We start from the raw sequence: 15118 nt of genomic DNA, 5'->3' as shown, positions 1-15118 counted from the left end.
TTCACTGACTGGAGTCTTTTGGCCTTGAGCTACCTCAGGTCTCCTGGCCCATCCAGGTACTGCCTCTACATTATGAGTAAATGATCCTCTAAAGACCCTCAGGTCAGTCCCCTCCATCCCTCACTAGCTTTGTCTTTGATTTTGTCTTTGAGACAGGGTTTCTTTCTATAACAGCCCTGGCTGTCCTGAAACTCACTTTGCAGACCAGGCTGGTTTCGAACTCCCAGAGATCCACCTACCTGTGCCTCTGCCTTCCAAGTCCTAGGATTAAAGGCATGTGCCACCATGCCCAGCCATCACTGGCTTCTTAATCACTTGTGAGCACTGCCAGATTTCATGGTGACTTTTATGTCCTAGCACCCTAAGTGCTAGTATCCAGTCGAGCTGGCTCTCACATCCCCATTGACCCCCTTCTCCTGCCTTTCACGTCTTCCTCCACACCAGGTGGAGCAGCACCAGTTGTAGGGCTTGTACGCCAGTGCACGGGGCCTGGTTTATGGGCATTCTCTCTGGGGTCATTGGGCCCCGGAGGCTGAGTGCCCGTCCTTGTCACTTGCTGCAGAAATGTGTGGAAATGAAGAACAGCATCCTGGCGCGGCAGAAGGAGATGCGCAGCTCCCTGGACAAGGTGAAACAGCTCATCCGCCTCATCCATGGCATCGACCTCTCCAAACCTGTAGACTCTGAGGCCACTGTGGGGCCGCTCTCCAATGGCCCGGACTGCACGCCACCTGCCAACACCGCCTCCACACCCGCCCCTTCCCCCTCCTCGCAGAGCTGCACGGTGAACTGTAACCAGGGTGAAGAGACTAAATAACAGCCCTCAAGGAGACGCCACAGTCCCGGTGGCGAGGAGACTCCAGAAAAGCAAAGCCGGATTTCTTCTGGAAAGTACAGAATTCTTTTGGTTCTTTGGTTCCAGAGAGAGAGAAGATGCTTGTGCCAGGTGGCACCCGAGTTTGCCAATTGATTCTTCTTATTCTGTGTACATGCAAAGATTGGACCATGTTACATGAAATAGTGCCAGCTGGAGGTTCTTTGCCAGCACCATGCCAAGTGAAATAATATATTTACTCTCTCTATTATACACCAGTGTGTGCCTGCAGCAGCCTCCACAGCCACGGTGGGTTCGTTTTTGTTTTGTTGGGTGGGGAGCAGGGACGGGCGGAGGGAGGAGAGCAGGTTTCAGATCCTTACTGGGAGCCGTTTGTTTAGGTAGAAAAGACAAGTCCAAAGAGTGTGTGGGCTTTCCTGTTCCTAAACTTTCACTACCATAAAACCAAAAAAAGAAAAAAGAAAAAAAAAAGGAAAAAAAAGGAAATAGAGATTTAACTAACCCAGTGCCCAGAAGAGGGATGGGGAAGGGCTGGGAGGGAGCAAGGGTGGGAAAGTATATGACATAAGCAGTATTTAACGTTTCTGGAGGGGACCTAGTGCAAGGAGAGCTGGTCCCCTCCCCAGCTCCGCTCCCTCCCACAGCTTCCAGCAGCCCCTCCCTCTGCTTGGTGTGGTGCACAGCCCCAGGTGGTCCCCAGGCCGTGGAAGCTGGTAGGGAGGGTGCTTGTGGTCCAGGAGGAAGAAAGGCGGATCAGAGGTTTTACTTGAAAACAAGCTCCATCCCTTTTCTATATTTATAAGAAGAGAAGGTTCTGAGCAGAGCAGCACGACCCAAGTGTGTGGCGACCCAGGTGTGTGAATGGAGACGACCCTTTTCTCTTCTTCAAGTTTATTTTGTTTCTCTTCTTGTTCTGTTTAAACGAAGTTTTGTTTCATTGTTTATTTTACTTTTTTTGTTTGTTTTTTTTATTTGGTTTTTTAATTTTTATTTTTTATTTTTGGTAACAAGAACTAAAATAAGGAATAGAAAAGCTGTTTTTCAGGCTGACGGCCCTGTTAAGGGTAGCGAGAGCTTGCATGGTAGAGTAGGCGTCATAGTGTCAGTGAGGTCAGTGAGTCTTTGTGCGTCCTGTGTCATCGTTCGGGCACTGTTTTGTTTTGTTTTGTTGTTCTTAACTTCTTTTTGGTTTTGTTTTTTGTTTTTTAATGCAAGGGCAAAAAAAATAAATCTTTGTACCTGGGGAAAACAACAGCAACTTTTTTTTAATTAAAAGGAAAATAAAAGATATTGAGGTCTTCCTAGTGTTATTTAAATTAAGATCAAGGTAAGAAACATTGTAAAAAATTTAAAAAGTACTATTTGTTTCCTAAAAACAGTGATTTCTATTAAAAAGGTGTCAGAACTGGAGAAAACGCTGTGTAGTTATAATTTTTAGCACAGAACCTGCTGATCATGATGACATTTTGCTGTGTTTGTGTCTCCAGACCGGTGGGCCAGTCTCCAGAACCCCACCTCCTCCCTCCTCAGACTGTGCTGTCCTCTTGGTACAGGGATCTCATCTCCTGTGTTTGAAGCCGAAACGAAGTGTGCATGGAGTCAGGGCCTCCCCACTGTCTCGGGCCTTGCTAGAGTGCAGGCTGGTGACCACCTAGACCTTCCCTTGGTGCTGCTCTCGGTCTTTAGCCACCAGCATTTCTGTGCCTCGGGGGCCCCTTGGGGGACTGACCAGTGAGAGTTCCTCACTACCTGTACACTTGGCCTCCGGGAGGGTGTAGGGTGCAGGCTGGCTGCATCAGGAGGGAGAGGCCTTGAGGGTCCAAATGTCTATGAAAGCCCATGTGGCCTTCAAGTCCACCTTGCTTTGAGAAGAGGTCTGTCCTCTGCCTGCACCAGGGTCAGAACTCAGTCCCATCCCACTCACCCACACCCTTCTTGGGCGTCTCGGGGCTAGAATCCCTATGCTTGCCTTGTTTGGCTGTTGTGGACTATTCTTAGGAAACTGGTTCTGAAAGGCTCTCTAGTCCTCTCTCCCATGACACCACAGGGAAAGTAGCTTTGGGGGATGCATGTTTCCACTAGAAATCTTTGTCTGTTCCATGTCCTCGAGCGAAGGGACAGAGGCCTAGGTTCTGCCCCCAGGTCCGAAAGCAGCATCTCTCTGGAGCCCACCAGGCCCCTGAGTCTAGGAGTAGCAGAAAGGCCCCTTTGCTTCTTCCTTACCCAGTTAGGTCGGGGGAGAGGGAGCTGGATTCTGACAGTAACAACAGACAAGAGGTGCTTCTGAGAGTGGGTAAGCCCATCCACACCAGCCACCCATTCATTGTCCCAGCATTAGACTTGAGGCTTCAGCTTGACTGAGAGGAGCAAAGAAGAGCCCTCTTGTCTTCTTCAGAAACTAAGGTGCTACGTCCAGTTTGCGAGCTTTGGAGATGCCTGGACTAGTTGGAAGAATCTTTGGCAGAGGATCAATGACTCTCAGCAGGCTGATCCCTGTGCCTGCTCCCCCCACCCTCCCAAACCCCTATTGAACTTGTCTGGGCCCATAGGCTAGGGCTTGGCACACAGTCCCTAGCTGTGGCGGAAAGAGGTTGAGAAGCCATCAATTCCTACAGCCTTTGCCACAGAAGAGCTGCTAGTGAGAGTACGGGCTTTGAGCGGCATGCATTCCCTTCTTCCGATGTTTGGAAACAAGCTGCTTTTGAGGGACTGGAGTGAAGTAGAACATGTAGCCCAGCTCCAAGCCTCAGCTGTGGGCCCTGCCCCCTCGTCTGCTTGCCCTTCACCCTGTCAGTACAGCCCCCTTTCCTGTTCTTTCGCACCTGTGAGCAGCTGGACACATACTCACACACTGCCCCATGTGAGCTGCCTCCATGGCTCTTCATCTTCCCTTTCTCTACCCGCAGTGCATTGCTCTTAGAGCCACCACATATGGAAGGGCCGCTGGCTTGGCATTCGCTTTGGAGGGCCTTGGACTGGGGGTCCCCCTGTCTCCTGGATCAGGCTGGCAAGTGCAGGCCCTAAAGGTAGTGAGGTCAGCACCATCATCTCACCTTTCTCGCCCAAATGGTCCTTTATTTCTTTCCGAGCCTGCTGTCTTGCCTGCGTCTGCTGAGCTCACTCATTCTTCCTTCCTTCTCTGGCTCTGGGAGGTAAGCCTGCCAATGGCACCCTTCAGGGAAGACTCAGCTCCGGGCAGTCCCTGGATGGCTTTACCTGTGTGGGTCCTCCCTCTAGAGCCAGGGACAACCACCAGGCAGCCTCCAGCTGGCCCTGGTCTCAGCGGTTGGTATCCTCTTAGGGCCACCTCTCCTGCTGCTGCTTCTTGTCTCATGCCCATCAGTGTTAAGGGTACATGGGTACCCAGCACTGTCCAGGGTGACTGTGTTTCCAGCTGTCTTTCTGCACGTACAGCTGCCCCTCTACCACCTCTCTGATGCTTCTTCTTGAGGCTAGTGGAGCCTTCTTGACTCTGACCACCAGCCCCCCAGCTCACACCCTTTAAATGGTCTCTTCCCTTTAGGCCCTTCTTTGGTATGAACCTTACCTAACTAAAGGGCTGAACTCTTGAGGACATTCCTCCCAGGGGCAGGAGTAGGATGGACCAGTGGCCCTTTTCTGGACACTGGGTCCTCCAGACCCCATGGCTTCTGTTGAATGCAGGCTACTTTGCTCTGTGTAAAATGACTGTGGCCCTCGCCCTACCCCTCATCCGAGCACCCTTGGCAGAAAACAGGAGTATCACTTCTCATCCCGCCTTCAGCCTATGCTACTGGTCTGCTCTTCCCCAAGGAGATGGGTGACCCCTGGGAAGATTCCGCTGGCCCTCTCTGGGGAATGAAGAGTCCCAAGAGCCAGGATGGCACTCTTCAGCAGTTCCACGTGGCAGCCTTGGGCCCTGCACCCCTCTCCGGTGCCCTTGCTCTTAGCCCAGGGTGAGCTGCAGTCAGCTGGGTGGGCTGAGCAGACCAGAAGTCAGTGAGCTCCAAGCATAGAGCCAGCCAGACCCTGTCCTGTCCATGTCCTTGCCCTTTGTGATTTCAGTCTTGGTAGAATTTGTATTTGGAGTTTTGTGCTTCAAAGTTTCTGTTTTGTTTGTTTGGTTTTTGTTTTGAGGGGGTGGGGGGGTACAGAGCAGCCGATCAATTTGTATTTATTTATTTTAACATTTTACTAAATAAAAGCCAAATAAAGCCTCTCAGCCTCTTGGTGTTGAGTTTGGGCTGGGGTGGGAAAGCATGGGCAAGAATCTCCAGTCTGTGGTCCTTGAGGGCTCAGACTGTCCTGATTTCAGCTGGAATCCATTTTCACTGCCCCCTGATGCCCTCAGACCCTAAAGAGACCTTGATTCCCCAGCCAGAGTGCAAAAAGTGGTTTTTAAAACTTTTATCTTGAGGTTAGAGAAATGGTTTAGGGATTAAGACCTGGGTTCGGTTCCCAGCACCTACATGGCCACTCACAACCACCTATACAGCTTCAGGGGATCTAAAACCCTCTTGCCACATACATACATACAGTCAAAACACATAAAAGATTTAAAAAATTAAAAATTTTTTTTTTTTATTATGAAAGAATTGGGAGAGCTAGCCCCAAACCAGCTGGGGCAAAGGAGGGCGGGACCGCAGCCGTGGGACAGCAGCTGGAGAAGGAACTAGAAACCCCCACAGGGGCTCCACCCTAGCCCCTCTGATAAAAACCTTAAATAATTTAAATAGCAGAAAGGCACCCATCAGGGCTCTCCAGTGTCTCTAGGGAATGTGTGTGAAAGCCGCGGCCAGGGGCAGCCGGGCCAGTTCAGGCCCGGCTTTGGGACTGCTGCAGGGCAGTGAGGTATTTCAGAGCTGCAGACCCATAGCGCCTTGACAAGTCCTGGTGGAACTCCTCCTTGAGGGCCTGGAGACAGTCCCGATAGGTGGGGCTGGAACGGAATCGGGAGATGTCCAGACTTGGAGCGTGAGGCAAGTGGATGGAGAAGGCCTCGGGAAGAACCAGGAGTTCATAATCCTGTAAGAACGGGGTCAGAGCCGGCTGTGGTGGCACATGCCTGTTTGAGTCCAGGACAGCCAAGGCTACACAGGGAAACCCTGCCTCAAAAAACAAAATCAAGAACGGGGACAGAAGCCAGGGCTGAACTGGGGAGGAGCAAGAGAGGGCTGAAATGCAAGCTTGTGCCATGGCCCACCCAGGAAGTGACAGATCACAGCCAGGGCCACAACTGCCCTCCTCACCTGAGCATCCAGCTCTATGATGTGAGCCACCTTGTTCCAGCCAAAGCCCACAAAGCGAGGGTCGTAGCGGGGACAGTCCCGGGGTACCACCACGTAGGGCTCATAGTCGGCCGACCACTGCACGCGGTATGGTGCCTGGGCTTCCCGCCAACGGGGGTAGTCTGTGGGCATGTGACCCTGAGGCCACTCGTGGTACCTGTGTAACAGGTCAGGTGGGAGCACGGTTGAGCCTAGGAATTTGTAGGCTCCTGGGTGGCCCAGCTTGGGAACAGTGGGCCAGAGCATGGCCCCTCTTACCTAAAGGTGTGGAGGGAGCCTGCATCCAGTAAGGTCAGCAGCTCTGCCTTGGAGTTAGGGAAGCTGAACCTGTACTGCAGGGTCTCGAATGCAGGCACCACCAAAGCAGCCTTCCGCCGACTGCCCAGCTGCTCGATAGAGGCCCTGGGGAGAGGAGCAGGAAGGTGCTCACAGCCCAGGGTCTCACCCCTGCTGAGCCACAGCCCCATCTTCCTCTGCTGCCTCAGGTAGCCTTGCCATGCAGACAACTGCTGTGTAAAGCAGGACATTACCACCCTGACTCAGTGGCAGCCCCCCAAAAAAGATCGAAGATAGCCCCATTTCGTAGAGGCCACGGAGCCCAAGAAAGATACAGGGACAGGGCAACCTAGGGGTCCCCAAGATACTCCTGATTATCACAGCATATACCCCAAATGCTGCCGCTCTCTCGCCCTCCAGGCCCACCTGAGGGAGTCATAGAGGGAGTAGGCAGGTAAGAAGTCAATGTCGCTCAGGAAGACATAGGGTGTGAGGGCCTGGGCCAAGGCCACATTTCGAAGCTGGTTGATGGGGTAGAGGGGACCCTCCCGGTACACGACATGATAGGCCACATCCTTCCGTGCAGAGAGCACTGGTGAAGTTTCCACGAAGTGCAGGAACTGCTGAGCCTCGGCATCTGTCAGGTACAAGGCCAGGCTCATGGGGCCCGGCCAGTGCCTGCACAGGGCTTCCAGCATCTGCAGCCTGGGGTGATGCGGGAGGTCAGCCCTGCTCCGGCACTTGTGCTAGAAATCCTCCCCAAAGTCAGCCACTGCAGAGCCCCCTCGTGTGACACAAGTATGGCACAAGCACAGAGCTGGTCTTTTTCAATCCTCACAACTACCCCCACTTTCGACAGCTGGGCAAATTAGAAGCCTGAAATCCTGAAGCTTCCTCATGGTCCCACAGTCCCACAGGGCAGTTCTAGGCATCAGAAAAACCTCCAAGAAAAGCCCAAAGCTTTTCCCACCATATCCACTGTCTCCAACTTCCGGCATCCTTCCGGGGACCAACAAGCCCACTAGCACACCAGCGGGCTCCCAGATACAGCCATTCCCTCACATCTGCAGACTCAGCCTATGCCATGCCACCTGGGGTGCCCTTCACAGCCTCACCGGTCCATAGAAAGCTGGGCCACCAGGGTGACATCGTGAGCCCGGGGGGGCGGCGGCTCGTGGGCCAGGAAGGTGATGTGCACTCGGTGCACAGTGAGCTGCTGCTGGCGGAACTCGAAGCAGGGCTCTTCCTCATCCAGCTGTGCCAGGGCCTGTTGCAGCTGAGCAGGGGTCCAGGCAAAGAAAGAACAGGGTGACATGCCCTCCGGCCAAGGCCCACCTGGGCACGGAGAGGCAAGATTTCCCAAAGACAAGGCAGCGTGACCCTCTCTCACCTGCTCAGCCCCAGGAGGGAGCTGGTTGGGGCATCCAAAGAGCTCTCTCCGCAGCAGCTTCCCATCATACCCCAGGAAGGTCAAGTGCAGGTTCCGGAAGAATTCTGCATGCTTATTCTTCACTCGAAGCTTTTTTGGTGAATTCCAGTGGATCACCTGGACCCAGGAGGTATCGGCGGGTGGTAAGAACAGCAAGGGAGCAAGAGTCCCGGCCGTCTGTCTGTCCATCTGTGTGTGTGTGTTTGTGTGTATGTGGTGCCCCCCAGCCCCCTTTCCCTCTCCCCATCCTCCTCCCCTCCCCCCGCCCGCCCTAGCTCTGCGGTCTCCACTCACTTTGAGGTCAGCTGCTTCCAAGTAGCAGCGCTCAGCCAGTGTGTGGTCTGACAGCTGCACGTTCCAGACGCAGGGCAGGGGACGCACCAGCTCAGGGTGCTCCTTGATGACAGCATTGAAGATGTCCTAGGCAGCGACAGACATCGCATCTCAGTCCCCAGCCTGCCCCCATTTCTGCTCCCACAAGGATTCCTCCAGACCTGGTCAGCCAGGGAAGTGGCCATCAGAGTGAGCAGCTCTCGTCTGGCCGTCAGCTTCCACATCTCCTCCCAGCCGATCTGCTGGAGCCGGTCCAGACGCATCAGGATCACACCTGCCAACAGGGGAAGAGGTTGCCATGCCCACCAGGGACGGCCCGGATGGCTCCCGCATCTTTTGAAATGTTTGTTTTGTAGTATGGGGGGAAGCCCAAACCCTCATTCGGTCAAGACGCTCTCTCTACCGATGAACTACAGCCCCAGCCCCCCTTTGAAATTTTATTCTGAGGAGCTGAAAAGCTGGATCCATTGTTTAGAACACTTGTTGCTCTTGCCGAGGACCCAGGTCCGATTCCCAGAACCCCCGTGGTGAGGCACAGCCCTCAGAGCTCCGAGCTCCGGTTTGAGAGGGCTCAGCACCCTCTCTGACCCCCGTTGGTACCAGGCATGCATGCAGTGTGCGGGCATATATGCAGACAGAACTTTCATATACATAAGACAAATCTTTAAAGAGATATTATTTTGAAGCAGGGTCTCACAGGTTCCTAGGCTGGCCTCACCTTGCAATCTATATTAACTTTCTGCCTCAGGCTCCCACAAGCTGGGATTATCACCAACAATCAGCAACACCAGGACAGGTGACAAGGTCTCTTTTTTTTTTTTTTTTCTCTGTGTAGCCTTGGCTGTCCTGGACTCGCTTTGTAGACCGGGCTGGCCTCAAACTCACGGAGATCTGCCTGCCTCTGCCTCCCTGAGTGCTGGGATTGCAGGCATCTACTACCTCGTCGGGCGCACGAGGTCTTAATTGTACAGTCACCTAATGGCGCTTTGGCCAGCAATATAAAACGTAGGCTACAAACGAAACATGATTATATGAAATAAAAGGCCACCACCTAGAGTCAGGGTATGTGGCCTAGTTGTAGTGCTTGTCTGTCGCGCACATGAGCCCCAGCATGGCCTAAACCAGGGAGCATTCACCTGTAACCCCAGCACTGGGGAGACGGAGGCAGAAGGAGCAGAAGTTCAAGGTCATCTTCAGGTGCGTAGTGAGTTCAAAGCCATTCTGGCTACACGAGTCCTTGTCAAACCAACCAAGCAGCCTGCTACCTAGTGTTTTTCCTATGCTTTTTCCATTTTCAGCTGCACAAATACTTGCCTGTCAGTAGGCACTCAGCCCTGTAACACTCCTGTTGTTTCCAGGCCGTACCACGGCTGGACAAGAGTAGGCTATTCCATCTGGGTGTATCAATACAGCCTCTGGTGTTTGCACAGCAACCAAATTGTCTAATGGCAAATCCCTCAGAATATGTCCAAACTGTCAACACGGGACTGTATTCTCTGATGTCTCAGACATAATCACCCATAACTCCCTTGGACAGAGGGGTGGAACCATGTACCACACAGCTCACAGAGCCCTCCCAGTATTGAGTCTTGTCATATTTGCTAATAGCAGGGTTCTTCCCATGATATAATGAGAAAACAAAGTCTCAAAGGAAGCAAGGAGTTTGCCACAGCCATTTGGTACAAACGCGAAAGGTGGGAGAGCTCTCTTCACCCCGTGTCCCTTCCACAGCACTGGCAGAGTTCTTCTTGGGGCTTCTTAGCATTCTGTGCGCCCGCCCCACCACCGAGGCCCAGCAGCCCACCCTGTCCTGTCCCCGTCACTACTGTCCCCACCTGTGTTAAAGCCCCTGCCCAAGGCAGGCCAGGGCCTATGGTTCTTCCAGAGGTTGCCCAGGTACCAGTTGCTCTGGTTCTCCACGAGACCGACCACCTGCTTGTCTGGAGGGGAGGGTGGGAGGGAGCTGCCTGGGGATGAGGGCTCAGGGCTAGTCCACGTGGGGGGGGGGCTTGGGTAAACTGGGGAGTGGGCAGGCCACGCCAGGGTTGCACGGGTCTCACCAGAAAATTGAGCAAACAGTGTCCAGAGCTCCGCAATGTCAGAGGAGAAGGTGACATCGGTGTCCAGGACAATGACTCGGGCCAGGCTGAGAGGCAGGACGCTGGGAAGGACGAGCTTCATTAGCCCATACAGGCCTGAGTAGTGCTTGTTGGGGACCCAGGAGATCAGGGGCTGTGGAGTGGGAAGAGGGGGGCAGGACAGGCCAAGTGGCACAGCGGAAGGCAGCCATTCCCCCCAAAGGGGGAAAGATTTGCACTCCAGGAGGCTTGGTGGGGCAGGGTCTCTCCTCTCCCGCCACCCACTGCGGAGAGTAAGTAGAGGATGGGCCTAGCTGGGCGGGAGTGCAGAGGGAGAGACTCCTGCCTTGAGCGCTTCCGCATCGTAGAAGCTGACTGCCACAGCTGGCACCATCCACGTTCGGAAGAGCGTTTCCAGGATGTTTCTGGCTACAGCATCGGTTACCAGGTGGAGGTGCAGTGGATTTTTCCTTTTGGGTGGAGAAAGTTAGCCTGACGTGGCTGTGCAAGAACAGTGCAGGATTCTCCCCCACAGGAGGTGGCCCTGTCTCCTACAAAGAGCTCTTGGGGATGTTCTGATGGTCCCCCCTTGGTAAGAAGGAGACTTCAGTCTCCTCAGCATGGATGAGAATAGAAACTCAGAACGGTGATGTCCAACGCTTTGTTAGGGGTGGGTTCCTGACCTTCAGCCAGCGGCCTGTCTGTACCTGTAGAAGAGCAGGGACTTGACCAGAGTGATGATATCTCGGCTGGAGTTGTATCCCGCACACACGATGGCCACATGCAAGAGCTAGGGAAAGGATTCCTAAGTCAGCAGCTGTCCCGAACTTCCACTAGCCGTCCTAGCCAGCCTGCTCTAGAACAGTGTAGCCCCCACCTGACATCACAGCCGGGAAAGCGGGTGTGGGGAAAGTGAGGACAGGAGTTGGGGGAGGGGGGCTGCACTCTAAGGGTCCTGAGGTGTTCCAGCTGGGTGGCCAGATGTCAGGTGCTGTGATTGCCACGGATGCTCAGATGGTTGGACAGGGGGCCTGGAACCCTGGGGGTGGCAGCCTTCAGCGCCACACGCACCCACCTCGCACTTGGGTGGCAGGAGAGGCTGCAGGCTGGAGGCGGAGAGGTTGCGGCTCCCGCACGGGTCTCCATCGAGGGTAGCCGCTGCGCGCAGTCCGTCTGAAAGGACACGTGGCGTGAGCAGGCAGAGGTCACAGGGGTCCCCACCTCGCCTGCCCAGCTCTCGGCGCTCACACTCGGTGTCCCGGCTGGACAGGAAAAAGCCAACCAGCAGCAGCAGCAGCAGCAGCAGTAGTAGCGCGACGGCCCCCATTGCCCGGAGACGCCCTCGGGGCAGCATGGCTGTTAGAGGGACTCAGGGCGGGGAGCGACCCCGGGCTGCGGGCTCCATCACCAGCCCTGAGGACCAACGACCAGAGGAGGGTCAGCGCTGGGACGCGGGGCCCGACGGCTGCTCGCCCCGCCGGTGCACAGCTGCGGGCCTCACCTGCTCTGGCGGCTCCAGGAAGGCCCGGTTCTTCCAGCGACCGCCCAGTAGCCGGGACCCTGGCGAAGCTGGGAACTAGCCCCGCCTCCAACCTGGGCTCAGGTTTCACCTTTGCTTGGCTGTGCTGGAAGGGGCGGGGAGACCCCTGGCAGGGCCCCGCCTCCGCCTTGCACCGGACAGCCCCGCAACATGCCCGGAACCTACAACCCCCTTTAGGGAGGCGCGGGGAGAGCTGAAGGCTGAGGGGACAGCTATCCAGGCTGGTCTTGTGACCGCTACCTTCACCCTTCTGGTTCCACGACTCCATTCCTCCCCCTAAGGGGAGGGACCGTTGTCCCGGAGCTCGGAATCAAAGGATTGGCCCGGGCACCGAGGGAGTACTCGAGGGTGGATGGATCGGAATGTCTGGCCCAGGGGTTAGGGACACCTGCTCAGTTCCAGGACGGGAAGCTGGGTCTGCTAGGGACACCTGTAGCCTGCGCGTCCTCTTTCGCCCTTAGTCCAGGCGACCCAGCCCGGCCCAGAAGAGGAAGACTTGAAGACGCGGGCACTGCGCCCTTTTGAAGGCCGCCTCCCTCCAGCACGAGAGCTGGCAGAGGGCGTCTTTGTGGCCGGGGCAGGAGCAGGGCCGTGGATACCCCGCCCCAGGCCTGAATCTCTTCTTGCCTTTTCTTTCCAGCCCTCAGCAGGCCTCAGGCACGCCTCTGGTCCTCAAAGGGTGCAGGAGCTCTGGGCTGTGAAGGAGCCCTGCCATGGTCGGTTGAGCCCAGACTGAATGCCAGGCCCTGAGCTAAGTGTTTGCCAAGTCCTTGCTCAGTTAATCCTCAAGTCACCCCGAGGACACAAGACGAGACTGTCGCTGAAGAGTGAAAGAAACGCACACACTTTGGCCACTTGCTGTGACAGGCAGCTCTCTACTGCTCCTGCGCAGACTCCCTGCTGTGGCGGCTGCTCAGTCTCCCCTAAGGGTCTTCTGGCTCAGGACCTGCCCCTGCCCTTCCTCCCCACTGGAATGTAGCTCTCTTCACTTCACTTGCGTATCCTCCCGGCTCCTCGAGGGAAGCTGGAGTTGCCTGTCTGTTATTCGGTTCCCTCCCCCTCGCCCCCATTGCTCCACACGTATTCCGGGTGTTCGGGTTCGGTCTGGGTGGGAACTGGACCTGCCCTCAAAGGGCTCAGGCTGGGCCTTTTCGCTCAAGGTCCCGTTGCATAAAATGAGGCCGACCCCTAAGCAGCAACCTGGGCTGGCTCCTCCCCTGAGTTTTCCGAATGCCTTTCTCCAGGAGATGGGGGGGGGGGGGGTAGCGGTGGAAGGGATCAGCCTGTGGGCTTTTAGAAGTTACTATGGAAACCGAAAGCTGCCTCTGGTACATTTAGGAATTACGGGAAAACCCTGGTATCCGGGGCTTTAGTATCTTCATCTTCAGCCTGCAGTGCAGTTGGGGTGCAGGTCAGGGGTCGGTGGGGGAATGGAAGGGTCCCTTCCCAAGGCCCTCAACAGCGAGATAGTTGTGGGAGTCCAAATATGAAGGCCACAGGCAGAGCCTGGACCGAGCTAAGTCTTCCATAAAGAGAAGTGAGCTAGTGAAGACTTTAGCTCCCACTGTGGTCTCTCATGATGACACCACCTCACTTTCAGCACTGTGGGTGGGTTAGTGAAAGGATGGGCAGAAGTGTCTGCTGGACCCTCAAGATGCCCTTCCGGAGTCTTCAGAGGAGAGGAAGACCCAGGTCAGTCTAGTCCTCTGGAGTTGAGATCCCGTTTGAGCCAGCCCTGCCTAGGACTTTACTTTGTGACCTTGGACCTGCCCAGCACCCTCCCTGAGCCTTCCTTCGGTGTCCTCATCCGTGCCTGTCCAACTGGTCTTCCTGCCCCAGTGACTTGGGGCCGATCGAAGGTGTAAGGATCCAGCACCATTTACCTAGAGGCCTTACAATCCAGCCTTGCCCAGCCAGGTCCGGTAATCCAACGAGGAGGGGCCTCCTTGGAGCCTGCCAAGCCTGCACACACCTCTGCTCTTTGTCTCTGGAGCCTAATCAGGCTACAGATCTAGAGAGGAAATTCAGGCAGTCTTGCAGCTGCCAGCCTGGCTAGGTCCACTCAGCTGTCCTGGAGAGAAGGGCCCTGAATGTCAGGGGAAGTGGTGTATCCCTGTCCCTCCAGGCCTCTCCTTCCTCCCAGAACAAAAGACTATCTATCTGAAACCTTGCACACATGTAAGATTGTACAAACACACATACCTTCACTGCAGCTTCAGCAGAGGGCTAAGGAGTGGCCCAAAAGACAGTGAAGTCACCGAGTTTCCAAGCCCAGTTCCTCAGCAAAGCCAGCCTCATGTCATGGTTCCTTCTGGGCTAGAGGACACTGCCTTTTGGTCAGCGCCTTGCTGTGCTACCTGGGATAAGTAGTTGGACCTCCTTGGGTCTCATCTGTGGACAGAAGTTCCCACCAAATGGACGAGGTTGATGTGTTACTTCTCTATGGCTGTGACACAATAAACCACCAGGCAGAAGCAAGCTTGAGGGGGGATTGGCAGTTTAAGGGTACATTCCATCATGATGGGGAAGCCATGGTTTCAGAAGCCTGAGGCTGCTGGCCTCCTTGTATCCTTGTATCAGACAGGAAACAGTGATGGTGGGCTGGAGAGATGGCTCAGAGGTTAAAGAGCACTGACTGTTCTTCCAAAGGTCCTGAGTTCAATTCCCAACAACCACATGATGGCTCATGACCATCTATAATGAGATCTGGTGCCCTCTTCTGGCGTGCAGCCACACATGCAGGCAGAACATTGTATAAATAAAAAATAAACCTTAAAAAAAAATGGGTGCTGTCACTCAGGGTGCTTTCTCCTTTATTCAGCTCAGGACTCCAACCCAAGGGACACAAATACAAACATCCAGACTGAGTCCTCTGGGCTCAGTGTTTCTGGAGCCAAGTTTCTACAGTGATTCTAAACCCACCAAGTTGACAATGAAGACTGAACCATCAAGTTGACAATAGGGCAAAGAATATGCACCACTCAGGACAGGATGAAGACGGACTTCCATGGTTCCCATCCTACAGACTCTTTTGAGGCGCACGACAGCTGCCCCTGAATCTTTGTTTGCTGGCATTGGCATGAATGAGTTGACAATTCAAGTGTGGCTCCACATTGACAAAAAAAAAAAAAAAAGGAAGTGGAAATGTATTGTACTTCCTGTTGAATGTGATGCTTAAAATGGCTCAGACTAAAGCAGCATTCCAATCATGACCAAACATAGCAGGCACTTTAAAAACTTAGTTTCAATTTAATTCTTAAAAATAAAGTCTTGCTTTTCAGCTCAGTTAATCTGGAACTCACTCCATGGGCGAGGCTGGCTTTAAACTTGTAATAATCCTGCCTCCCAAGGGCTGGAAAT

At 54.4% G+C, this 15118-nt stretch overlaps 2 protein-coding genes across 23 annotated transcripts in view; one reads left to right on the top strand and one right to left on the bottom strand.

Moving 5' to 3' along the window:
* Positions 1–5036, top strand: part of Phf21a (PHD finger protein 21A) — a 183770-nt gene extending 178734 nt beyond the window's left edge. For all 18 annotated transcript variants that reach the window (XM_060371584.1, XM_021639309.2, XM_021639310.2 and 15 more), the window contains one exon: positions 563–5036. In XM_060371584.1, coding sequence (XP_060227567.1) covers positions 563–817 — 255 coding nt within the window. In that variant the 3' untranslated portion in view covers positions 818–5036. The remainder of the gene's footprint in view (positions 1–562) is intronic.
* Positions 5037–5369: 333 nt separating this feature from the next.
* Positions 5370–11857, bottom strand: Large2 (LARGE xylosyl- and glucuronyltransferase 2). 5 transcript variants are annotated; one of them, XM_021639340.2, is made up of 15 exons: positions 11720–11857; positions 11467–11631; positions 11294–11391; positions 10926–11008; positions 10565–10688; positions 10201–10372; positions 9976–10080; positions 8302–8414; positions 8102–8227; positions 7769–7924; positions 7494–7654; positions 6805–7083; positions 6361–6504; positions 6064–6259; positions 5370–5839 (listed from the first exon to the last, which is right to left on the bottom strand). In XM_021639340.2, exons 2-15 carry the CDS (start codon positions 11570–11572, stop codon positions 5630–5632), a joined length of 2073 nt encoding a protein of 690 aa, XP_021495015.1. In that variant the 5' UTR covers positions 11573–11631; positions 11720–11857; the 3' UTR covers positions 5370–5629. The 5 variants fall into 5 exon arrangements, with proteins under 5 accessions (XP_021495015.1, XP_021495014.1, XP_021495016.1 ...); XM_021639339.2 differs by having other exon boundaries at positions 11294–11631; XM_021639341.2 differs by lacking the exon at positions 9976–10080.
* Positions 11858–15118: the final 3261 nt, after the last annotated feature.

Source organism: Meriones unguiculatus, chromosome 18 (assembly GCF_030254825.1).
Source record: "Meriones unguiculatus strain TT.TT164.6M chromosome 18, Bangor_MerUng_6.1, whole genome shotgun sequence".
NCBI classification, from domain to species: Eukaryota; Metazoa; Chordata; class Mammalia; order Rodentia; family Muridae; genus Meriones; species Meriones unguiculatus.
Note: the sequence above shows the minus strand (reverse complement) of the source record. Positions and strands in the feature narration are given on the sequence as shown.